Here is an 18,806-nt window from a genome sequence, read left to right on the forward strand (position 1 = left end):
ATGCCCGCTACGTTTAGAGACTGGAATTACCAGAGAGAAGCAGCCCTGCTCCAGAGTCCCACCCGGTCTCACTGCTCCCTTACGCGTGATGTGAACAGCATAGCAAGTCCTTTCTGGCTCTATCTGTGAATATAGATGCGTTTTACACACTGCGCAGGTTATTGTGAGTGTGAGCTATTGCACTGTGCTGTATAGCTGCCACAGTGCACAGATGCAGGACTCCATGAGCTGCTGTAGGTTAGCGGGTATGTGAACAGCCTGTCATTCTTCTGTGCTGTGGAATGAGCAAGGTGAAGCCTTTTTAAAATGAGATAGAGATATATACATACAGGTACAATAGCTTTCAAGAACACAGATGTCTCTTCTTCGCAGAAAATTAAAAATCAGCTCAAAACAGAAGGGAAATACCTTGGCATTCTGTTGCAGAATTGTCGACATTCTGTTGTTAAGATCAGGGAATTGTAATTTATGACAAAGTAAACATGCTGCCATGAATGTCTACATGCAGAAATGATCTATAAAATGAACACTGGTAATTCGGGGCCAATGTGAAGCCCTACAATATTTTTTATCCTTGAAAATGGTTTATTGTTTTTTCCAGCACAGTGTACACATACATAATTAAATAACCACTTTGCTGTACAGTGAAAGGTAATAGAGCTTCCAGCCTCGTCTCTCCGCTGTGATGGTGTTCTAGCAGTACTGTACTATAATTACAGACTGCTTGACTGGCTTAAGAGCCCTGGTCATTTTCCAGCCCAGTGTTGCCATGGATGTTACAAACCAGGTTTTCAAGTGTCTTTGATGAATCCCAGCCCTGCCCTGCAATGTGGAGCCTCGTCCTCATCTGCATCCTGCACACTCAGAAACCGCCCCCCGCATTTACAATCTCACTCTCCTCACGAGAGCACCAGGTTGAAATGCAGGTGAAGTGTTTGTTTGTTCAAATGATTCCTCTGTTTATACAGACACAGGGTTCACTGGGCCACGTGTGTGTGTGTGCGTTCTGAAGCATTGTTGCAGAAGTGAATGTGCTGGGTGTACGTTATTGCTCTTGTGCTGTATAGGGTAAAAAGAACAGCGAAGAGAGATGTCACTCGGCATTTGGATGTAAATAGATATTTGATTGATGATTTTAATTGTGTTATTTGCACTTAGGAGTCCAGCCTCCCCAGCCCTCTGTCTGTAATGTGAAGGTGGTTTCTCATCAGCAGACAGCCCTCTGTAATGTGAAGGTGGCTTCTCATCAGCAGACAGCCCTCATGTTGGATACCAGCAGGCAGACATTGTGCAGGTGTCAGTGTGACTGCGTGTCTGACCGGAAAGCCAATCCTGGCCCAAGGTTATCCAGCTCTATTCTCAATTTCCTGCAGAGGGATTTGCGAGCCAGGAGATGGACGCCTTGCTTATATAACCTCGCCCTCAATCCATTTAAGCTATCTTCAGGCTCCTGTTATGAGGACGGTGGAGGGAAATGAAACTCTAATGTTCCTCCTGGGCTGGTAGGCAGTAAGTTTTATACCAGTCCGTTCACATTGGACTCCACTGGAAAGTCTGACAGTAGTAGAGTTTAGGAAGGAGCCTCTGTATGCAGCGTAAAACTACTCACCGTGTAGCAGGAGGAGATAGCTGTATATAGAACGAGGGGGGTGTGATTATAAATTCAGAGAATGACGATATTCAAGATCATCCCAAACATGCTCGCTTGGATTGAGATCTGGGGATTGTGGCGAAGGTGGAAGAGAACCTGAAGTCTCTGCCATACTCCTCAAAGCAATTCTAGCACGGTGGGCTTGATCTGCAACAACACTGCAGTAAACTACAGCATTCGTTCAGCCTTCAGGAGTAATCAAGGGCCCACCAGAAAAGGGTATGCCAGAAAACCTACTCCACATCAGGACACTGCCACACCACTCCGGTCCAGTGTATGTGGATGCTAGTTGGCAATTTACGCAATTGCAATTTTGAACCACATGCTTTTGACACAAAACCATGGCTGCAGAAAATTCAATGAACTGTCAACCTTCCTGATACTGTCTCACTTCCGGAGCGTGTCGGAGCGTGTCGCAGTTTAAATCAAGATTCAAGATTCCCATTAGCTTTAGAAGTGTATCTACGGGTGGGATGATCTCCTCTGAATGGTTGATCCACGAGGTTTCTAATATCTAACATTGTTTCTCTCTCTCTCTCTCTCTCTGTCTCTGTCTGTCCCCCAGCTGTCTGGAGAACAGCGTGTGCTACGACAGCGATGAGGCTAACCCTCTCAGCATGTCCAGCATGTCCAATCGCTCGTCCCCCCTGTCCTGGCGTTACGGCCAGTCGAGCCCGCGGCTGCAGGCAGGAGACGCCCCCTCCTCGGCAGGGGGGTACCACGGGCAGGGTGCCCAGTACGCGGCGCACACCATGCCCATGCGCAGCCCCAGCAGGCTGACCCACATCTCCAGGCTGGACCTCATCGAGGGCCTGGACCCAGACGACGCGGACCTGAAATCAGGCTACATGAGCGACAGTGACCTTCTGGGCAAGTGCATGCAGGAGGATGAGGACGACGACCTCACTAACGGGTAACTCACTTTGTACAATCCCATTCCCATTGCTAGCTACACAATGCAAAATCTGTGTATTAAATAATCATGTACCCTGAATGCCATGATAGGTTGGCAACTACGTCTCCCAGAATGCACCACCGCAGTGCATCAGTTATATGGCCTTCTGGGTATTGTAGTTCGATTCACAATCAAGCTGCTTTCAAAAGGTATTTTATCTCCTGAGTAGACTACACCCTTACTTGTTTAAACTCCAGTGGCCCATAGCAGTAATGCTAGTGCAGGATATTATTGTTTCTCCCGTAACACACTGATGCTTCCCTATTCTGTACCATGCCTCTTCATGTTTTAATGTGAGTCTCTATACCATGCTTTGCAGTCACTACACTTTCCTATACCTTTCCTATGGTTTATAAAAAAGTAAATACGTTTCTTACACCTTTTTAAATTCATGAACTGCTTGTGTGGTCTCAAAGCTAATCCTGAACTGAAGTCTGTGAAGAGATACCGGGGTACACATGCATGCATTGGTAATGAAAGCGGACCAGTGAAATCCCGACGCACGTTCACCCTGTGCTGCTTGCATAAGCGCCGCAGTCATGAAGCTGGGTGCAGTGTAGTAAGAGGGCGAGGGAGAGGTCATGCCTCGCTGCTCAACGTGTAGGATGATTTACTGCATAACAGCAGTACTTCAGGAAGGAGAAGACATTAGAGTCTGGAGGAAAAGGCTGACTCAGGGTGGACTACTGGAAGAATAATCCCCCGGGACAACGCAGCCAGCAAGTCTCCCGGTCTCCTGGAACCAGGTTTCAAGCCGCTGTTCCTGAGAGAGTGTCTTGATGTTTCTCAGCTTTAGTTTCAGAGTCCTGACATGATTTAAGGAGGTGTGGGTAATAAGTACACACAGTAACAAGTTCAAGTAATATGAAGTTGGCTTGCTTTCCAGTTGTTTCTGGTTGTATAATTGAGTAGTTTCTTCAGTGTCTGAACTACATTGTGCATTCCTGTATTTATGGTACAGTGGAAAACTGCTTCATAGTTCAACCAGTCAACTCAGCCATTTGTTTGTAATTAAGTGGTTTATGAACAAAGCCAAGCTCTGTTTTTTAAAATTTTTATATGGTACAGAACAACAGCACTTAATCTAATGGAGACGTGATTCAGACACGGTTTATGCCCAGAAAATTCACTTTTTATTTTTAAAAAAGCCTACTCAAGCGTTTTTTAAGCTCTAATGGAAAATGAATATAAATAAGTAATATTGTCTCTGGCAATCAGATTTCAGGTTCAGCTTCAGAAGGTGCCAGGTAAGCTTAGATACAGTACTTGGAACTCTTCCTAATGTGAAGAGCAACACATAAATATGTCTTCAGAAAATGTGATGGTCAGAGGTCCACGGCATTATCTATCACCACGCTAAATGTGCAATTCTCCATGCTTTCTACTTGCTATTACTGGGTTTTTAAAATGGTGGTAAACCAAGATGTCAATCATGTTTCGCTATTACAACCAGTTAGAATAGTGATCTGTTAGGAGGAGGTGATCTTTACCAAACTACAAATAAGACTTTATATTCTGATACTGACCATTCCATGACCAATCAGCAACAACCCTTTGAGTAGACAGCTGTAAGTGTTTTGCATACTTATCGTACACTTCTGAAATTGAAGGTTTCCACAGCTGTTTCATTGTAATAGCAGGGTTCAGATTAGAAATCCATTGGGATTTAGAGAAAGTCTGCTCTTAGTCTGATTTACCGTGCTTGGTTGTGATTTTGTTATACTTTGCTACACTTCTCTATGATTTTCTCATGGTAGAACTGGCAGCAAAAAAAACCACACAGCACGATGCCTTGTGGCATGGAAGTTGTTTTCAGGAGACTAGGTTTCAGGCTGCTGCACCCCCCGTGTCTCAGTTTGTGGACTGCAGCTGCGGGCACGTTGGTATTAATTTGTAGTTGTTATTTAAAGTTCCCTGACAGTGCGATCTGTGTTCACCGCACAATTACCCAGCAGGGGTGGCATTGTGGACGGGGCGGACGAATAATCTGTGGGGGGGGGGAAAAAGAAAAGAAAAAAACACAAAATCGCATCCGTCAGGCGGAGGGGTCAGCGTTGTTATTTTTGTCGTGGCTTTGTGTCGGCCCTTCACAAGACGTGAATGGAAGGTTTTAGGAAATGAAGTGTTTTCTGAAACTAAAGATTTCCTTTGAAATACCCCAGCAATTGTTTGACTTCCAACGCCTCTTTTTTTATATTCATGTGTTTGTTTTAAAATCCAATCCAGCTCAAGTTTAGATAGTTGTGGCTAGCCTTTTTGATCAGGCTATTTATCACAGAAGCCATGTCCCCATACCGGCTCAGTGGTGTACTGTTTCATTATTAGTCTTCCGCACAGTCCAGAGCTCTATCTGGAGTAGAAACAAAACTCTTTATATATTTCAGAAAGTAATCAAACCCTGAAAAAAGCCCTTCGATTTAGACTCAGCTGGCTCTTCCATGGCACTTCAATACAACGGTTCTGTACTGCAAGGTTAGCACAGGGGCAGCTACTTCAATAGGAGCCTGGTGAAATGGTACTGGTAATCCATGACATAGTCCCATGGTACCATGTCGGCACTAGCCTACCAGACCACTGTTCGGTATTTCAGTGTTCCTCTGAATCTGTCGCATCTTTGTGCTCCATTGGTCTTTAAATCATTGAGCAGTAAACAGAAGTCACCGTGTCCTCCGGCTGCCGTCTACAGCGGATCCCAGAATGCCGTGCGCTACCCCCTCTTTGTTTGATGTGCTGCAGTTCAGAGAAGACCATTCATCTCCCTCCATTGAACCTACCATGCTTTGCTGCATTGGCACAGTTTCCTTGATTTTCATTAAACCCTGCTGTAAATAGCTCCTTCCCTCCCTCTCTCCCCCTCTCTGTCCCTGGTTTAATTTATTACAGTGTCAGAAAGCAGGGCAGTCCTCTAGAGGTGCTGTTATCAGCCCCCTGCATGTAGAGGATTTAGATAAGGTAGCAGCTCTGAGAGGATGCGGTTCATGGAAGCTGTTTGCTCAGGTTTCTCTTTGACAGAGTGCTGGCGGCACATTCCTCCCCACTGCGTGTGTGATAAAGGTGACGTAGAAACGTCGTCATTATTTAATGCCTCCTCAATTAACGCACAGAAGGAAGTGGTTAGGGATTAGGAGGGACGAGCGAGGGGCTTGGAGTTAATCCAAATTCATACCATTTGAAACCAAAGTGTTTCCTTAATTTCATGTTCGGAGCTTACATCTGTGGTTTTAATAAGATGACTTTCGCTCGTTTCCACCCGATTTGTCTGTGGTTATTTTAACCACTTCACTGTGTTCGTCTGTATCAGGCATCGGCTGTTTTCGAAAACAGACAACACTAGCCATCTACTGTTCTACCTTCAATGGGGTTTGATGGATTAGACCACACTATCCAAATTATTATACAGTAACATCGCTCTTTTCATGTAGTTCCACCAGCTGTTATGTAGGGCTGTGTGTTTCATGGCACTGCACAGTATAGCTGAGTGCAGTATTTCTCAGTGCCTGTAGGGCTGTGTGTTTCATGGCACTGCACAGTATAGCTGAGTGCAGTATTTCTCAGTGCCTGTAGGGCTGTGTGTTTCATGGCACTGCACAGTATAGCTGAGTGCAGTATTTCTCAGTGCCTGTAGGGCTGTGTGTTTCATGGCACTGCACAGTATAGCTGAGTGCAGTATTTCTCAGTGCCTGTAGGGCTGTGTGTTTCATGGCACTGCACAGTATAGCTGAGTGCAGTATTTCTCGGTGCCTGTAGGGCTGTGTGTTTCATGGCACTGCACAGTATAGCTGAGTGCAGTATTTCTCGGTGCCTGTAGGGCTGTGTGTTTCATGGCACTGCACAGTATAGCTGAGTGCAGTATTTCTCGGTGCCTGTAGGGCTGTGTGTTTCATGGCACTGCACAGTATAGCTGAGTGCAGTATTTCTCAGTGCCTGTAGGGCTGTGTGTTTCATGGCACTGTGCTCAAGCTGGCTCCGATCCCTGATGCAGGTCAAGGTGAATGAAAGCCCTGCGGGAGTGGAGAGTTACCTGCCAAGCACCATCTGGTTTTATTAATTAGAGGAATCTGATTCCAATGAAGGACACTGTCTGTCAATTCAAGTAGAGAAAGAAGTCCTTTAGCCACCAAAATGATTCCAAACCTGCTTATTTTAAATGTATAAGAACTCTTACTGTTGCAGTCTTGTCCTTTTAGTTTAAAAATGTAACTTCATATGCTCAACCAGGAGCCGAGACAAGCAGGAAAACATGGTTCTGCAGCCAGTTCAACGGATAGAAATGTTTCTTGTGAAATGATTGTGTTTTGGTCCTACATTGCTCTGTTAAGCAATGCTATAGCAACCATAACTTGTAGTCACATTCAACCAAAATAGACTTGCAATCGAAATGCAATCTAATAGTATTTAAAAAGAAAATTTAATATTTATATAAATTAATGTCTTATACTGTGTTTCTTTTTAAATACATTTAATAAAATGGCCTATGTAAGTTGCCTTTTTTTTTTTTTTTTTAGTCTCAGTTCATATTATAATTTTGGCAAATTGAAAAGCATTGTGAGTAAGCTTTGATTAGGATCGTTTCCATGGTGTCACATGGTTCAGACACAGGCAAGTCCACTAATCTAACCTGGCTATGTATAGCAAACAGGAACAATCAAACCCCTTCATCCTGTCAGAGATCATTAACAAGTACTGAATCCTCCCTGAACTGCACTGTGTTTTTGTATCTCTGGGCTGCATAACGGTTGCCATAGAAACCTTTGTGGAGAGTCTAGATTTCAAACAGCTTTTTCTTTTTTCAAGAGTGAATGATTAAAGCAGGATTTCTAATGACCCAGGACCTCACAGCTAGGCAGATACTGACTGATGAAGCACAGAGCTTCATGAAGCTCCCTGGTTTTTAGACTTGTCTCATAACATGCTTGGTTGCATTTGCTGTTCCAGTGTTGGCATTCAGTTGCCAGATTTGTGAGCTCATTAAGATACAGCGCCTTCCACCCAGTGGCTGCTGGGGGCTAGTCAGTGTGCAAGGATGCAGTCAGCAGGGTCTGTTTTCTGCGTTCTTGTGTGGTTTAGTCTTCTGTGCTCTCTGCTTCATCAGAAGCAATGCACGCCTCGTAGGCAGTCAACATTGTGTATGGTCGTTTTGAATGTATATTCATCAATGGTTCATTTCACTTGCAGGGACCAATTGCTTAACAAATGTGAGTCATTTTGATCCCCAAAAAGTTACTGCAAAAAAAAATGTGTGTTTGCAGCACCATGCTCTGGAGACGCGGTCTGCGTGTGTGTGTGTGTGTGTGTGTGTGTGTGTGTGTTTGCAGCATCATGCTCTGGAGAAGCGGTCTGCGTGTGTGTGTGTGTTTGCAGCACCATGCTCTGGAGAAGCGGTCTGCGTGTGTGTGTGTGTTTGCAGCACCATGCTCTGGAGACGCGGTCTGCGTGTGTGTGTGTGTGTGTGTGTGTGTGTGTGTGTGTTTGCAGCACCATGCTCTGGAGAAGCGGTCTGCGTGTGTGTGTGTGTGTGTGTGTGTTTGCAGCACCATGCTCTGGAGAAGCGGTCTGCGTGTGTGTGTGTGTGTGTGTGTGTGTGTGTGTGTGTTTGCAGCACCATGCTCTGGAGACGCGGTCTGCGTGTGTGTGTGTGTTTGCAGCACCATGCTCTGGAGAAGCAGTCTGCGTGTGTGTGTGTTTGCAGCACCATGCTCTGGAGAAGCGGTCTGCGTGTGTGTGTGTTTGCAGCACCATGCTCTGGAGAAGCGGTCTGCGTGTGTGTGTGTGTGTGTGTGTGTGTGTGTGTGTGTGTGTGTGTGTGTGTGTGTGTGTGTGTGTGTGTGTGTGTTTGCAGCACCATGCTCTCACCGCATGAGACTCGCCAGGCTCCGTCCAGGTGCTGCATCAGACTGATGCAGTTTGTTTAATCAAGCAAAGGAGAAGAAGCTGGCAAATTTCAGACCCTGGTTCTATCACTATGGCAACACAGTCGTCTATGCGACGTTAAGGCCGTGTGGTGTGTTTAAATGAGTCTTCTTTCTCCTTTTACGAACAGAGGGGGCTTCAGCAGCTCTATTATAATGGCAACGATGATGTCCCAAATACTGGAGTCTGTTACCTGGTTGAGTGTGTAAATATTACAATTAGAAAATGGACTGTTTTGAACGGCAGACGATAAGAATTCTGGTTGAATTAAATTGGTGGTAGACAATATATAAATAAACCTCCAATATCTTGAATAAATCAATTTTCAGGCCATTTTAATGTCTAGTTTATAAAACAATATAATATGTGGATAGGGTTTATTCAGCAGCTGCTAATTCTTATTTGAACCATTTCAGCGCTCCGTGCAGCTGGATTGATAAGCTTAGAAGCTTTGAAAGTGTAAATCTGAGCTCTGAGCTGCACTGCCTCAAACTAAACGGAGAAAAGGTAGCTTTTGGATTCGAACGATGTCGTTGCCATGGTACCCGTAATAAAGCCTCCATTTCAACCCCTCCCACCGGGACAGGAAGGTCAGACTCTGACGAGACTGCATCATTCTAATACTGTATGAGAAATCCAATCGAATGAACGTGAAGACGAGGCTCACGAGTTCCGTAGTGACATCACTGTGAGGTCAGAGTGTTCGACGAGCATTCCAGGATGTTCCGCTCCAGATTCCACAACGCCTTTGATTTACACTCTCTCTCTCTCTCTGTGAGCTCTCTGTCGTTTTGCTGGATTATCTTGCAAGCTGTGTGATCTTCTATTCAAAGTGGATGATTTAAGTTCATTAGTCATTCATTATAAATGCACTGAAACACGTGCAGCGAATCCCTAAAGCATCCTGGGATGGATTGCATCCATAATATTTAGATGCTGCATCTTGAGATCCAGACCATGCAGAATTTCTTAAAGGGTTGTTTTTCCCAAGTTGTTTCAATACTGTAATTTGATCATGCTTTTGCACGCACACTGGATGTAATAGCTGTATATACTGTGTGTGTGTGTATATATAATAGTGTCTGTCTCCACTAGCTGCTGCCTGTGTTAATTGATAGGCCCCCATTGGGAGCCTTGCTCCATTAAAGAGTCCCATTAACAACAGGCTGCCCCCAGGCAAGGAAGTTAACTTGCAGTTTGGAATAGATTGTTTTCTGGTTAATGAAACCCATGTGCTGCTGCTGCTGCTGCAGATCGCTTGTGGTTTTACACTGCGTGAAAATCCACTCTGCTCTAATGGGAGCGGGTTTACAGGCACCAATGGGGAATTAAAGGGGTAAAAAAACCCACATGAATGTGATTTATTAATATTGCACACTTGTTTTATCGTACTGTTAATAAAATAGTGTTTTTCACCTTGAGCCATTATAAAGTAAATCAGAATGTATTTCAAGCTGTGGTCGTTCTTTTTCTGTCTTAAATAACTTGTTTCCAATGTCTTGCACCCTGTTCGCGTTACCCGTATGATGTGCGTTAGGATTTAGGGTCAAACACGATCCTCACGTGGTGAAAACATGCTGGAAACGTGTTCTTGAGGTAGTGAAAGGCAATCGCATGGCTTGAGTGTGGATGACTGAACTGCAACGTAACATCTCCAGCAAGGGACAGGAGCTGTATTGAGAAGCCATTTTCCAAACCAGACTGCAACTGCAACTTTTTTATTGATTCGTTGCCGATGTGTCATTCAGATGGAAAAATGTTCCCCTCCAGCTATTAAAAAATCCATCAATAAATAAATCAAGTACATTGAATTGAGCCTTTAAGGCTTAATGTTTGTTTAAACAACTTCGCAATTTCCAAATGCTAAAATCATTGCCAACAAATATAATCCCTCAAATCTCTGAACGGGTCATCCATGGTAAGAAAAATATAAAGCACGCTGTTAAATCTCACGCTAAGCTGAAGCCTAGGCTCTTTGTAACATGGCATGTGGAGGGATACTGTGCATCTCTCTCTCTGTGTTACTGTGAAGCCACAAGGTTTGGCAATGGGGAGCAGGCCTGTGCAGTGTTTCTCTGGAAAGGAAATTGATTTCTCGTAAGGGATTTGTAAGACATGATTTTTTTCACTGGAAAGGAAGGATCAGATTTGAATTTTCTTGTTAAACCTATCTGTCTGTCTGTCTGTCTGTCTGTCTACTGTATCTTTTAGAAGCTTGGTGAGATTTCAGTTTCTCGTTTCTTTTCAATATCATTTTGTAGTTTTCTTTGATTTACATGGTGTTAAATAAAAGATCTAAATTAAGTTCAGATAGTTTTAAAAAAAAATGTGTGCCTCAATCCTAAATTTCTAGGTGATGCTAAACTTTTGGTCATAGCTATAGATTGATTGGTCGATTTGTCTGTCTAGAAACACTGAAACAAGTCTATCAATCCAGGCGTTGGGAAAGGCTTTGTCAACTTTATTCTAGCAATGCAAGGATCTGTTCCATTAATACCGCCATCCTTTTAAATATGACCCTCTGGCATTTTCCAAATCAGACAGAATCGCACTAAAGAGATTTACATGTGCTGATAAATGTCTGATTCCCATAACCTTGGTCCCCAGATACCAGCCCCTATCGACAAACACAAATGTAACACTAAACAATGGCACAACAGCACGATGGCATTCCATTGACGTGACTGTTTTGTGACCCTTTCTTTTTTAACAGGGAGGAGCTGTTGGAGTAATCCAGTGGGGTGAAGTTAGAAAGTGCTGTGTTGAATTCAGTAATCAAGTTGGCACTGCTGTGCTATGAGCGAGCACAGCCAGGGGAGTATATGAACCAAGACTGCAGCCCGCTGTATCTGTGTCCCGGAGGGGTGAGCTGGCTCCCCCTGTGTCCTGGGATGGGGGGGTCCGTGTCCATCACAAACAGCTGCAAACATCTGCATCTAGCATCAGCACATCTGGAAGGAGTCAAGGCAGCGTGGAGGGGGGGGGGGGGGGGGGTCAAGGGGGGTCAGATTGAGTAACACTAAAACACAGCTACAAGGAATTAGAATGTTTTTTTGGATATGGCTGTTTTAAAATGACATATTGGTTCTGTAATAAAATAACAACTCCGCTAAGAACAACAAAACTCCTCAATGTGCAATAGTTTATATTAGTGTCAGCTCAGTAATCCAAATGGAATCTGATCCAACCTCCAACAGCGATGCAGTGATCTGTACTAAAGGGGAAGTATAGCATGGTGCGAGACATTGGCTAATATTTTCAATCACTGCCTGTAATCTGTAGACATCTTCTGTTGCACTTCACTGGTGCACTACACTGGCAATGCAAAGGTGCTGCCCCAAGGAGGAGTGCCCATGCAAACGGAACATTTGTTGCCATATTGAAATGGAATGCGGTCTATCCTGGCAAAACCAGAGCAAAGTATAGCATTATGAAACTAATGGTCATTATTATCTGGCACATGTTTTTTTTCTGATAGACGTCTGTGTGATTGTAGAGACACATCGCCACAGGAATCTCAGGCTCGCCATTCGTCTGCTATGGATGGAAGGGGAACGAATGAGTCTTTCTATTGGAATGACAAGAAGAGCAGTGAGAGGCTGGCTTTGGGTTTCCTGCACATCATTCGCATTGCAATCATATTCGCTGTGCTCCCTCCCCATTCTTTTATATTGTTAGCATCATGGCATCACAGCACGTCTGCGTCGGTGCAGCTCAGGCATTGCGCTCAACCTGAATGACTGATTGTTAGCTGATGGGCCTGAGCTCCTGAGACCCCCCCCCTCCCCCCCACTCCGCAGCACACCTTGACCAAACCAATCGCCTGGAACGAATAGAATAGAATTGTGGGAATGACTACAGGGGCTTATTTTCCGGTTCAGTGGAGAGAAGCGGTCTATGGGAGCGCAGAGCTGCATTCTGGGAGATTCTCTCCAATGGCTTTCAATGGCGTAACAGTGTGGCTTTCATGACAGCACAATCAGGGTCGTGTCCGATTCATCCAGACTCCTCGTTTTCACTCCGCTTATTGGATGAAGCCAGGGGTCTGGAGGAACGAGGCCAGTCTTCAAAGCCTTTGGAGCAGTGAAGTGCAGCTCCACACTCGGGGAGGAAGCTCTATTTAATAGACAGGAGCCTGTCATTTCTTCACCACTCTGATGTGACTCCAGGCTGGCAGAATGTTATAACCTGCTGCGTCTTAAAGGAAATATCAACTCTAGCTGGGGTCAGGCCTAGAGGGGTTCCCTGAACCCTGACCTTTGACCTGGAACAATTCAGTGTGTCTCCCCAGTACTGTAAACACATTTAAAAACATTGCATGCAAAGTAGAAGTCATGAAGTCAACACGAGCAGCATTGCACACGTAACCAGTGGTTTGAAAGAGGCAAGCTGCAGAGTTGTGCTGGTTTTAGCACTCAGTAAACAAACAGTAGAGAGGCCTCTTGTCTCTGGAAATACCAGCCCTCCCACTTTTATTTGCTCAGTCTCGTGTGTCTTCCCAACGCTTGCTAAAATAACTAAAGGAAAGGATGTTGAGCCTGGAAATAAAAACAGACTTCGACAAACAAAGATCACTGGTTTGCTGTGTCACCGATGATGGGTCCGTTCAATCCAAATAAATATTAATTTCAATGAAAAAACCTCCCTGCAGCCGCAAGATGAATGGAATGAAGCCCTGTAGGGTTTGTGATAGAAGTGTTATTGGAATGCGGAGGTATATGATTGTCGACCATTCCCTTTTGAGAGTCCAACCATCACAAAGACCCCCATTGACAGAACATACCTACTATATAGATATATCTATTTAACTGGCTGTCTACCTCTCAAACTGTGGTACTGCAGAGTTCAGATAAAAGGCAACATGCTTTTGAACCTCTTTTAAAACACACACACATGGGCTAAATTACAGCCTGCTAAACGGCTAATGTATTATTGTTCAATAGCCGTGTGTTTGGAGAAGGAAACCCCAAAGCCCTGCTGATGTTTGAGCAGTTAGTGATGTCAAGTAAACTTGCAGCACATAGCTGTCATCCAGAGTTCACGTCCCAGTGAGGAAGCAAGCCCCCCCAGAGATGGGACTGTCAGGTGGGCTGATGGATGAGGACGGGGGGGGAGGAGGCAGACACACAAAAATCACAACACCTCCTCCTCCCCTCGTGGGATTGCAGGTTCAATTCAACGAGCTACTCAGCTGGAAAAATGTACATGAAAGAAACTGAGCTAAGCGTGCTGTAATAATGATGTTTCCATTACAGTACCAGCATCAGCAGCACCAGTGTTGCACCGTATCTGCAGCCGTATTGATTCCAATCGCTTGCGTTGCCATCGCTGGGAATCCTGTGGTCTGCTAATGCTTCTGCTAGGGTTTCTTCAGGGTAATGCACTGGGATTATAACGGGCAAACTCTTTAGTAGAGACAGTGCTGACAGTTAGAATAAATACCTTTTATGGTGTAATTAGTTACTTTAAAAGCAATGGGAATTTTCTTTGCGTTTGGCACCACCTGGTGGACAGCATGGAAGCTGACTGGTCTCTTTTAACTGCAAACCTGCTCAACGCTTTGAGCCGGATTCCTTAAGTTTCCACTTGTAATGTTGCTGAACCAGCACCTGCGTTGTGCGACTACGTTCTCCCAATAGCACAATGGGCTAATGGTTTTAACATTTTCTTGTTTTAATGGTGCAAACTTTTCAAGTGACGTTGGCTGTGCAAACTCCTGTCACATGACTATGGATGCAGTCGTTCATTCATAAACAGATCTGCCAATAAGTTATAAGCATGCTGGGAACTATCTAGCCATACAGTGCTGAGATTTGGTTCTGGCAAATAACATCCAAAGGGAACGCAATCAAGCAATTGCCAGTAAGGTTATTAAGAACAAAAGACAAAACACATTCGCAACAAACGTTCAGTATGGTCATGTGACCCTCTCATGACCTCGTCCGTGCCTGTGCCAGTGTGAGTCCCCTACTGTACAAGCCAAAGCATGTGTGGATGTAACCTCTGCCGTCATGCCAGCCTGGTTTAATTACACTGCCGTTACTGCTACACGTTGTAAAGTGTGTCTCTTCTGTTTAATTCAAGGCTGTGCGGGAATCCCCTGCTAATCTCTGCCCCCCTCCCTGTCTGCCAGGCTTGTTTTAATGTCCTCGTGGCATGCTGATTTAAGGACCAGCTTTGTGGAAGGCATGTGGTGCAGCCTGTCTCTTGGGAGCCCGCTCCCCAGTTAATAAAAATAATGCTAGGGTAGGCGCTTTGGTTCCACGCAGGCCGTGGCGAGAGGGGGTGCCAAGGCTTGTGAAGGGGCACCTGGCTGAAAGACCAACTGGATGCTGCTTCCCATGGTGAATCTGCACAGTAATGTTTCCCTTGGTCATGTGGTTGCTATACTGTTCAATGTCATGAATTGGATTCCACTAAGCTGTGCTACACCTTGCTGTGCTTCTGTTATTTATTCAGCGAGGTATTTATCACAGAATTACAGAACTAGCTGTGTGATTCCAGTCCGCTTGCTCACAGAATGTCTGCTGTGAGGTATGAGATTCTGTCCGAATTCTGCCCAGTAGTTCAGCACTTGGTTTTTCAGTGTTCACTTAAACACTTGTGGTGCACTTACTGCACAAGGTGTAGGTGAGAAAGACATGCAGGTGAACAGGGAACATTTATTTCTTCAGTGGTAATTATTTGTTTGGTCTCCATGACTACAGCTTGTGGTTGTTTGGATGATAACGTATGAACTTCTACCTAATTGACTACCAACAGATCTACAGTGTTTTTTTTATTTTAACGGCTCTGTTGACTCGTGCTGTTTGGGGTCAGATGAACGTTCTAAGCTTGGCTCTGTCAGTTGATAAGGATGTTTGATGCAACAAAGAAGCAGAGTGAATAATGTGTTTATAAAACTAGCAGAGCCCTGGTCTGTTTCTCACAGGGCTGAGGGAGTTCGGTGCTGTTTTAATGACTAAAAGATGTTGGAGTATTAGTAATGCCTCCTACTGTGAACTTTCCCAACGAGGTCTCCCAGCAAGACTGTGCTGTCACATCTGATACACGCACACACACACTCCCACAATCGCACATGCTTCTAGAAGTTACACAGAACAACAACTGGAACATTTGCCATATAACTGTCGGGCCACCATGGGGAGCTGTGATGTCACAGACTGGATGTGACAAATCATTCCTCGGATTCCTTCAGGGAAGTTATGTGCTCCTCAGGATGATCCACAGCGATCACGCCACAGAGGAGAATCAGACGGGAGGGGAAGGGCTTTTAATGGAACAGAAGTGTGCCTACATACGCCGGTCACAATTTAGAGACAGCAGGGACATATTTTCAAAGCTTTTAAGTCCTAAACTAGCTCCATTTTTTTTTTTTTTTTTTTAATTAGAAAACTAAACCATGTTAATGTGACAAAATGAAAAGCAAACACAATTTTATTATATATACCTGTGCTTGTATTTGAATTGGAAATCATACTTTCCATGGCCTGTATTTGAATTTCTGTCCTGTAAAAGAAGGTGCTGGTGAATGAATCGTGTTTTCTCCTGCTCGTTGAGTGATCTCGTGTGAGTGTCAGTGGAAACAGGGCCAGTGCGTTCCAGCCACTCCCATCACACGGCTCTGCTTGCGTTGCACACTTAGCTTGTTATTGTTGTCAGATGCAAGACACTGAAAAGCCTCTGCGTGGATCGACTGAAACAACCCTGCTGATGCTGGTCCCAATTAGCCACAGAGGAAAAACAAAACTCTGCCTTGAAAGCTTTTGCTCCGGTGAACGCTTTGAAAAAGAGGTTTGCAAGAGAAGACAGCGTGCGTGTTGATGTTAACTGGAGAGCCTTTGGTTTTCATAGCCGTATAAATTGAGGTTCCTGTAAAATATAAAACAAGTCAAATGGGAGTGTGCTTTTGTACTTCCTTGCTCTACAGCAGAGCTGTGGCATTCATAACCTACTCCTGCTGCATGTTGAAACAGGAACGTTCTTAGAGTTGGGGGGGCAGTACTGTACCTAAAGGGAATATAAACAAACCGGACCACTAACAAGGCTGTATTCTGAAGAAGAAGAATGCACAGATAGAGGTAAACTATTGGTGCAGTGCAGGATCGTGGGACACTGTGCTTTTAAAACAGTAGCAGGGTGTGAAAGATCATTCAGTCTCTGCAGGATTCCAGGGCTTGTTTCTGGGAGTTTGGCAGTCTCATGTCGTGACTGGGGTGTGTTCTCATGGAAAGAAGCGTGGAAGCGATGGCATCATTGCTGGTGAAGTCACACCCAGCAGAGGAATGGAAACACTGACTGAAAACTAGAGGAACTTAAAAAGAGGGTTTTTAAAAGCTCTGGAGTTTTAAAAAATAAAACAAACCGGTGACAAACCTAAAAGAAACGCCCTTAGACAGTGTGATATATGTTGATTGACTGCAGACATTTTTTAGACAGTCGGGGCAGACTGTTCAAAGCATAGCTGAGTGGATACATTAGGCACTTATAAATATTTCACTCCCGATTCCTGCAGCGGGAGACATGAACTGCCTCTCGTGATCTGCCAGAGAAAGGTCTAAATATTTAAATCCCAGTTAATCAGGAAGGCAGTCTTTTTTTTTTTGTTCTGGAATTTCTGCCATTTTATCACACAATAGCCTTCCATGAAGTGCTTCTCAAACTGAGGGTAATGCACACGGGTTCTGACAAGTCACACCTTCAGGATGTGTGATGGTTATCTCTGAAACCTGATGTAAATCAGAAATGACATTTCTAAGACATTTTGCATGAGTATTTGATTCCATCGTAGCACTTATTTAATGGACAGAACCCTGCTCAGGAGGCGTCACTGTCTGTTAGTGTAGTGTATTGTTCTGTATTGTTCGTGGTTACCTGTATATTTGTTTTTCAGTCTTGTTGCAGACTCTTATTCAAGTACATTAACAATAACAGCCTGTCTCTACCAGCTCATGCTTTCTCAGCCTGGGAACAACAGAAAAGGAAGATTAAAAAGGGCTTTGCATATCTAAAGAGGGCTTTGCTTGACAACTCTGTACCTGGTATCCGTGGAGGTTTGTTGTGTCAGACAAATGCAAGGGAAGGTAGACGTTGCAATGCTTTTAAAAACAACTTTTATACCAGTTTTGCCTGACATTCAGAGCTTGTATAGATTAAGGAGAGTCACAACACTTTGGCGGTCGAAAGCATGCGAACGATATTGTCACGCAACACTTGTGTCTTTAAAGCACTTATTTTGAGATACACAGGGGGCATTCCTATCCCAATGATCTTCAGTCTGAGGCACAGCAATGGCTCTGTAGTGATACACATCATCCATTGCAATGCCATCGTATCTTACACAGTAACAGTGCCACTGTATCAGGGTCACTGCGCAGTGTCACCGGTGTGGTCTGGTAATGGTGTTGCCAGGTTGGGTGTTTGTTTTTTTCAGGGTGGTATTAATGCACTGGTATTCTGCTCAAGTCATTTAAAACACACTCTGCTGTGGGCACTGAGCAGGCTGTTGGAGATCTGAGCAGTACACCTATCCATTTCACCTGTTTGTCTTGGCTTGAGCAACAGGGGAGGAAAAAAAATACTTGGAGAGAAAGAAAGACTCAGATTAACATCAGGTTGGATTTCACTTGAGAAAGAGCAGGCCTGTGTATCCTTAAAGACCAGAGCGCTCTGAGCTGCCAAAAGTACTGCAGAACCCACAGAATTCCTGACAGAGTTTTCATGTTAGTTCAGTAACAGCGTTGCCAAGTTTCGCTGTTCCTTTTCCTACAAGTGCTAACGGGGGTGAACGGGGAAAACACGGTGTCGCCCCCTGCAGGCACCCCCTGCCCCTCCCACTCCAGCTCTGGGGCAGTTCAGGAATGTGAGAGGGTCAAAAAATCTTCAAACGCTGTTTAATTAAACTGTTTAGAAAAAGAGATAACCAGTCCATCAAAAAAAAAAAAAACACACTTAGAAAAATAAACAGCTCAGTAAAATCAGCAAGACAATTCCGTGTTCTCCTCTTTTGTATCATTTTCACTGCTGTGCACAGTAGTTCCTTTATAAATGTTTTAATCAGAACAGTACTTGTGTAGTTTACTCAGGGTTCTGCTAGGCTTTTAACACAGTCTGCCATGGTTTGTTTTTTTAACATGTGTTACCGTACCTGTCTGGGCTTAACAACGCTTACCAATTCTTCCACTGTGCTTTATTACACTTCCAAATGCTTTTCCTGTTGAAAACCTTTAGAAAACCCCACCTGCCTCTTCCTTTCCCTATCTGTGGTCTTTGCTGGATGATCCTCATTTT

The 18,806-nt window shown here is 44.4% G+C and overlaps 1 protein-coding gene across 9 annotated transcripts in view; it reads left to right on the forward strand.

The window, feature by feature from the left end:
- LOC117966035 (neuron navigator 1-like) overlaps nt 1-18,806 on the forward strand; it is a 109,090-nt gene that overhangs the window by 50,176 nt on the left and 40,108 nt on the right. For all 9 annotated transcript variants that reach the window (XM_059004407.1, XM_059004408.1, XM_059004404.1 and 6 more), the window contains exon 5: nt 2,217-2,564. In XM_059004407.1, the coding sequence (XP_058860390.1) occupies nt 2,217-2,564 (348 nt within the window). The remainder of the gene's footprint in view (nt 1-2,216; nt 2,565-18,806) is intronic.

The sequence above is a fragment of the Acipenser ruthenus genome, chromosome 29 (genome assembly GCF_902713425.1).
Source record: "Acipenser ruthenus chromosome 29, fAciRut3.2 maternal haplotype, whole genome shotgun sequence".
In the NCBI taxonomy this organism is placed as follows: domain Eukaryota; kingdom Metazoa; phylum Chordata; class Actinopteri; order Acipenseriformes; family Acipenseridae; genus Acipenser; species Acipenser ruthenus.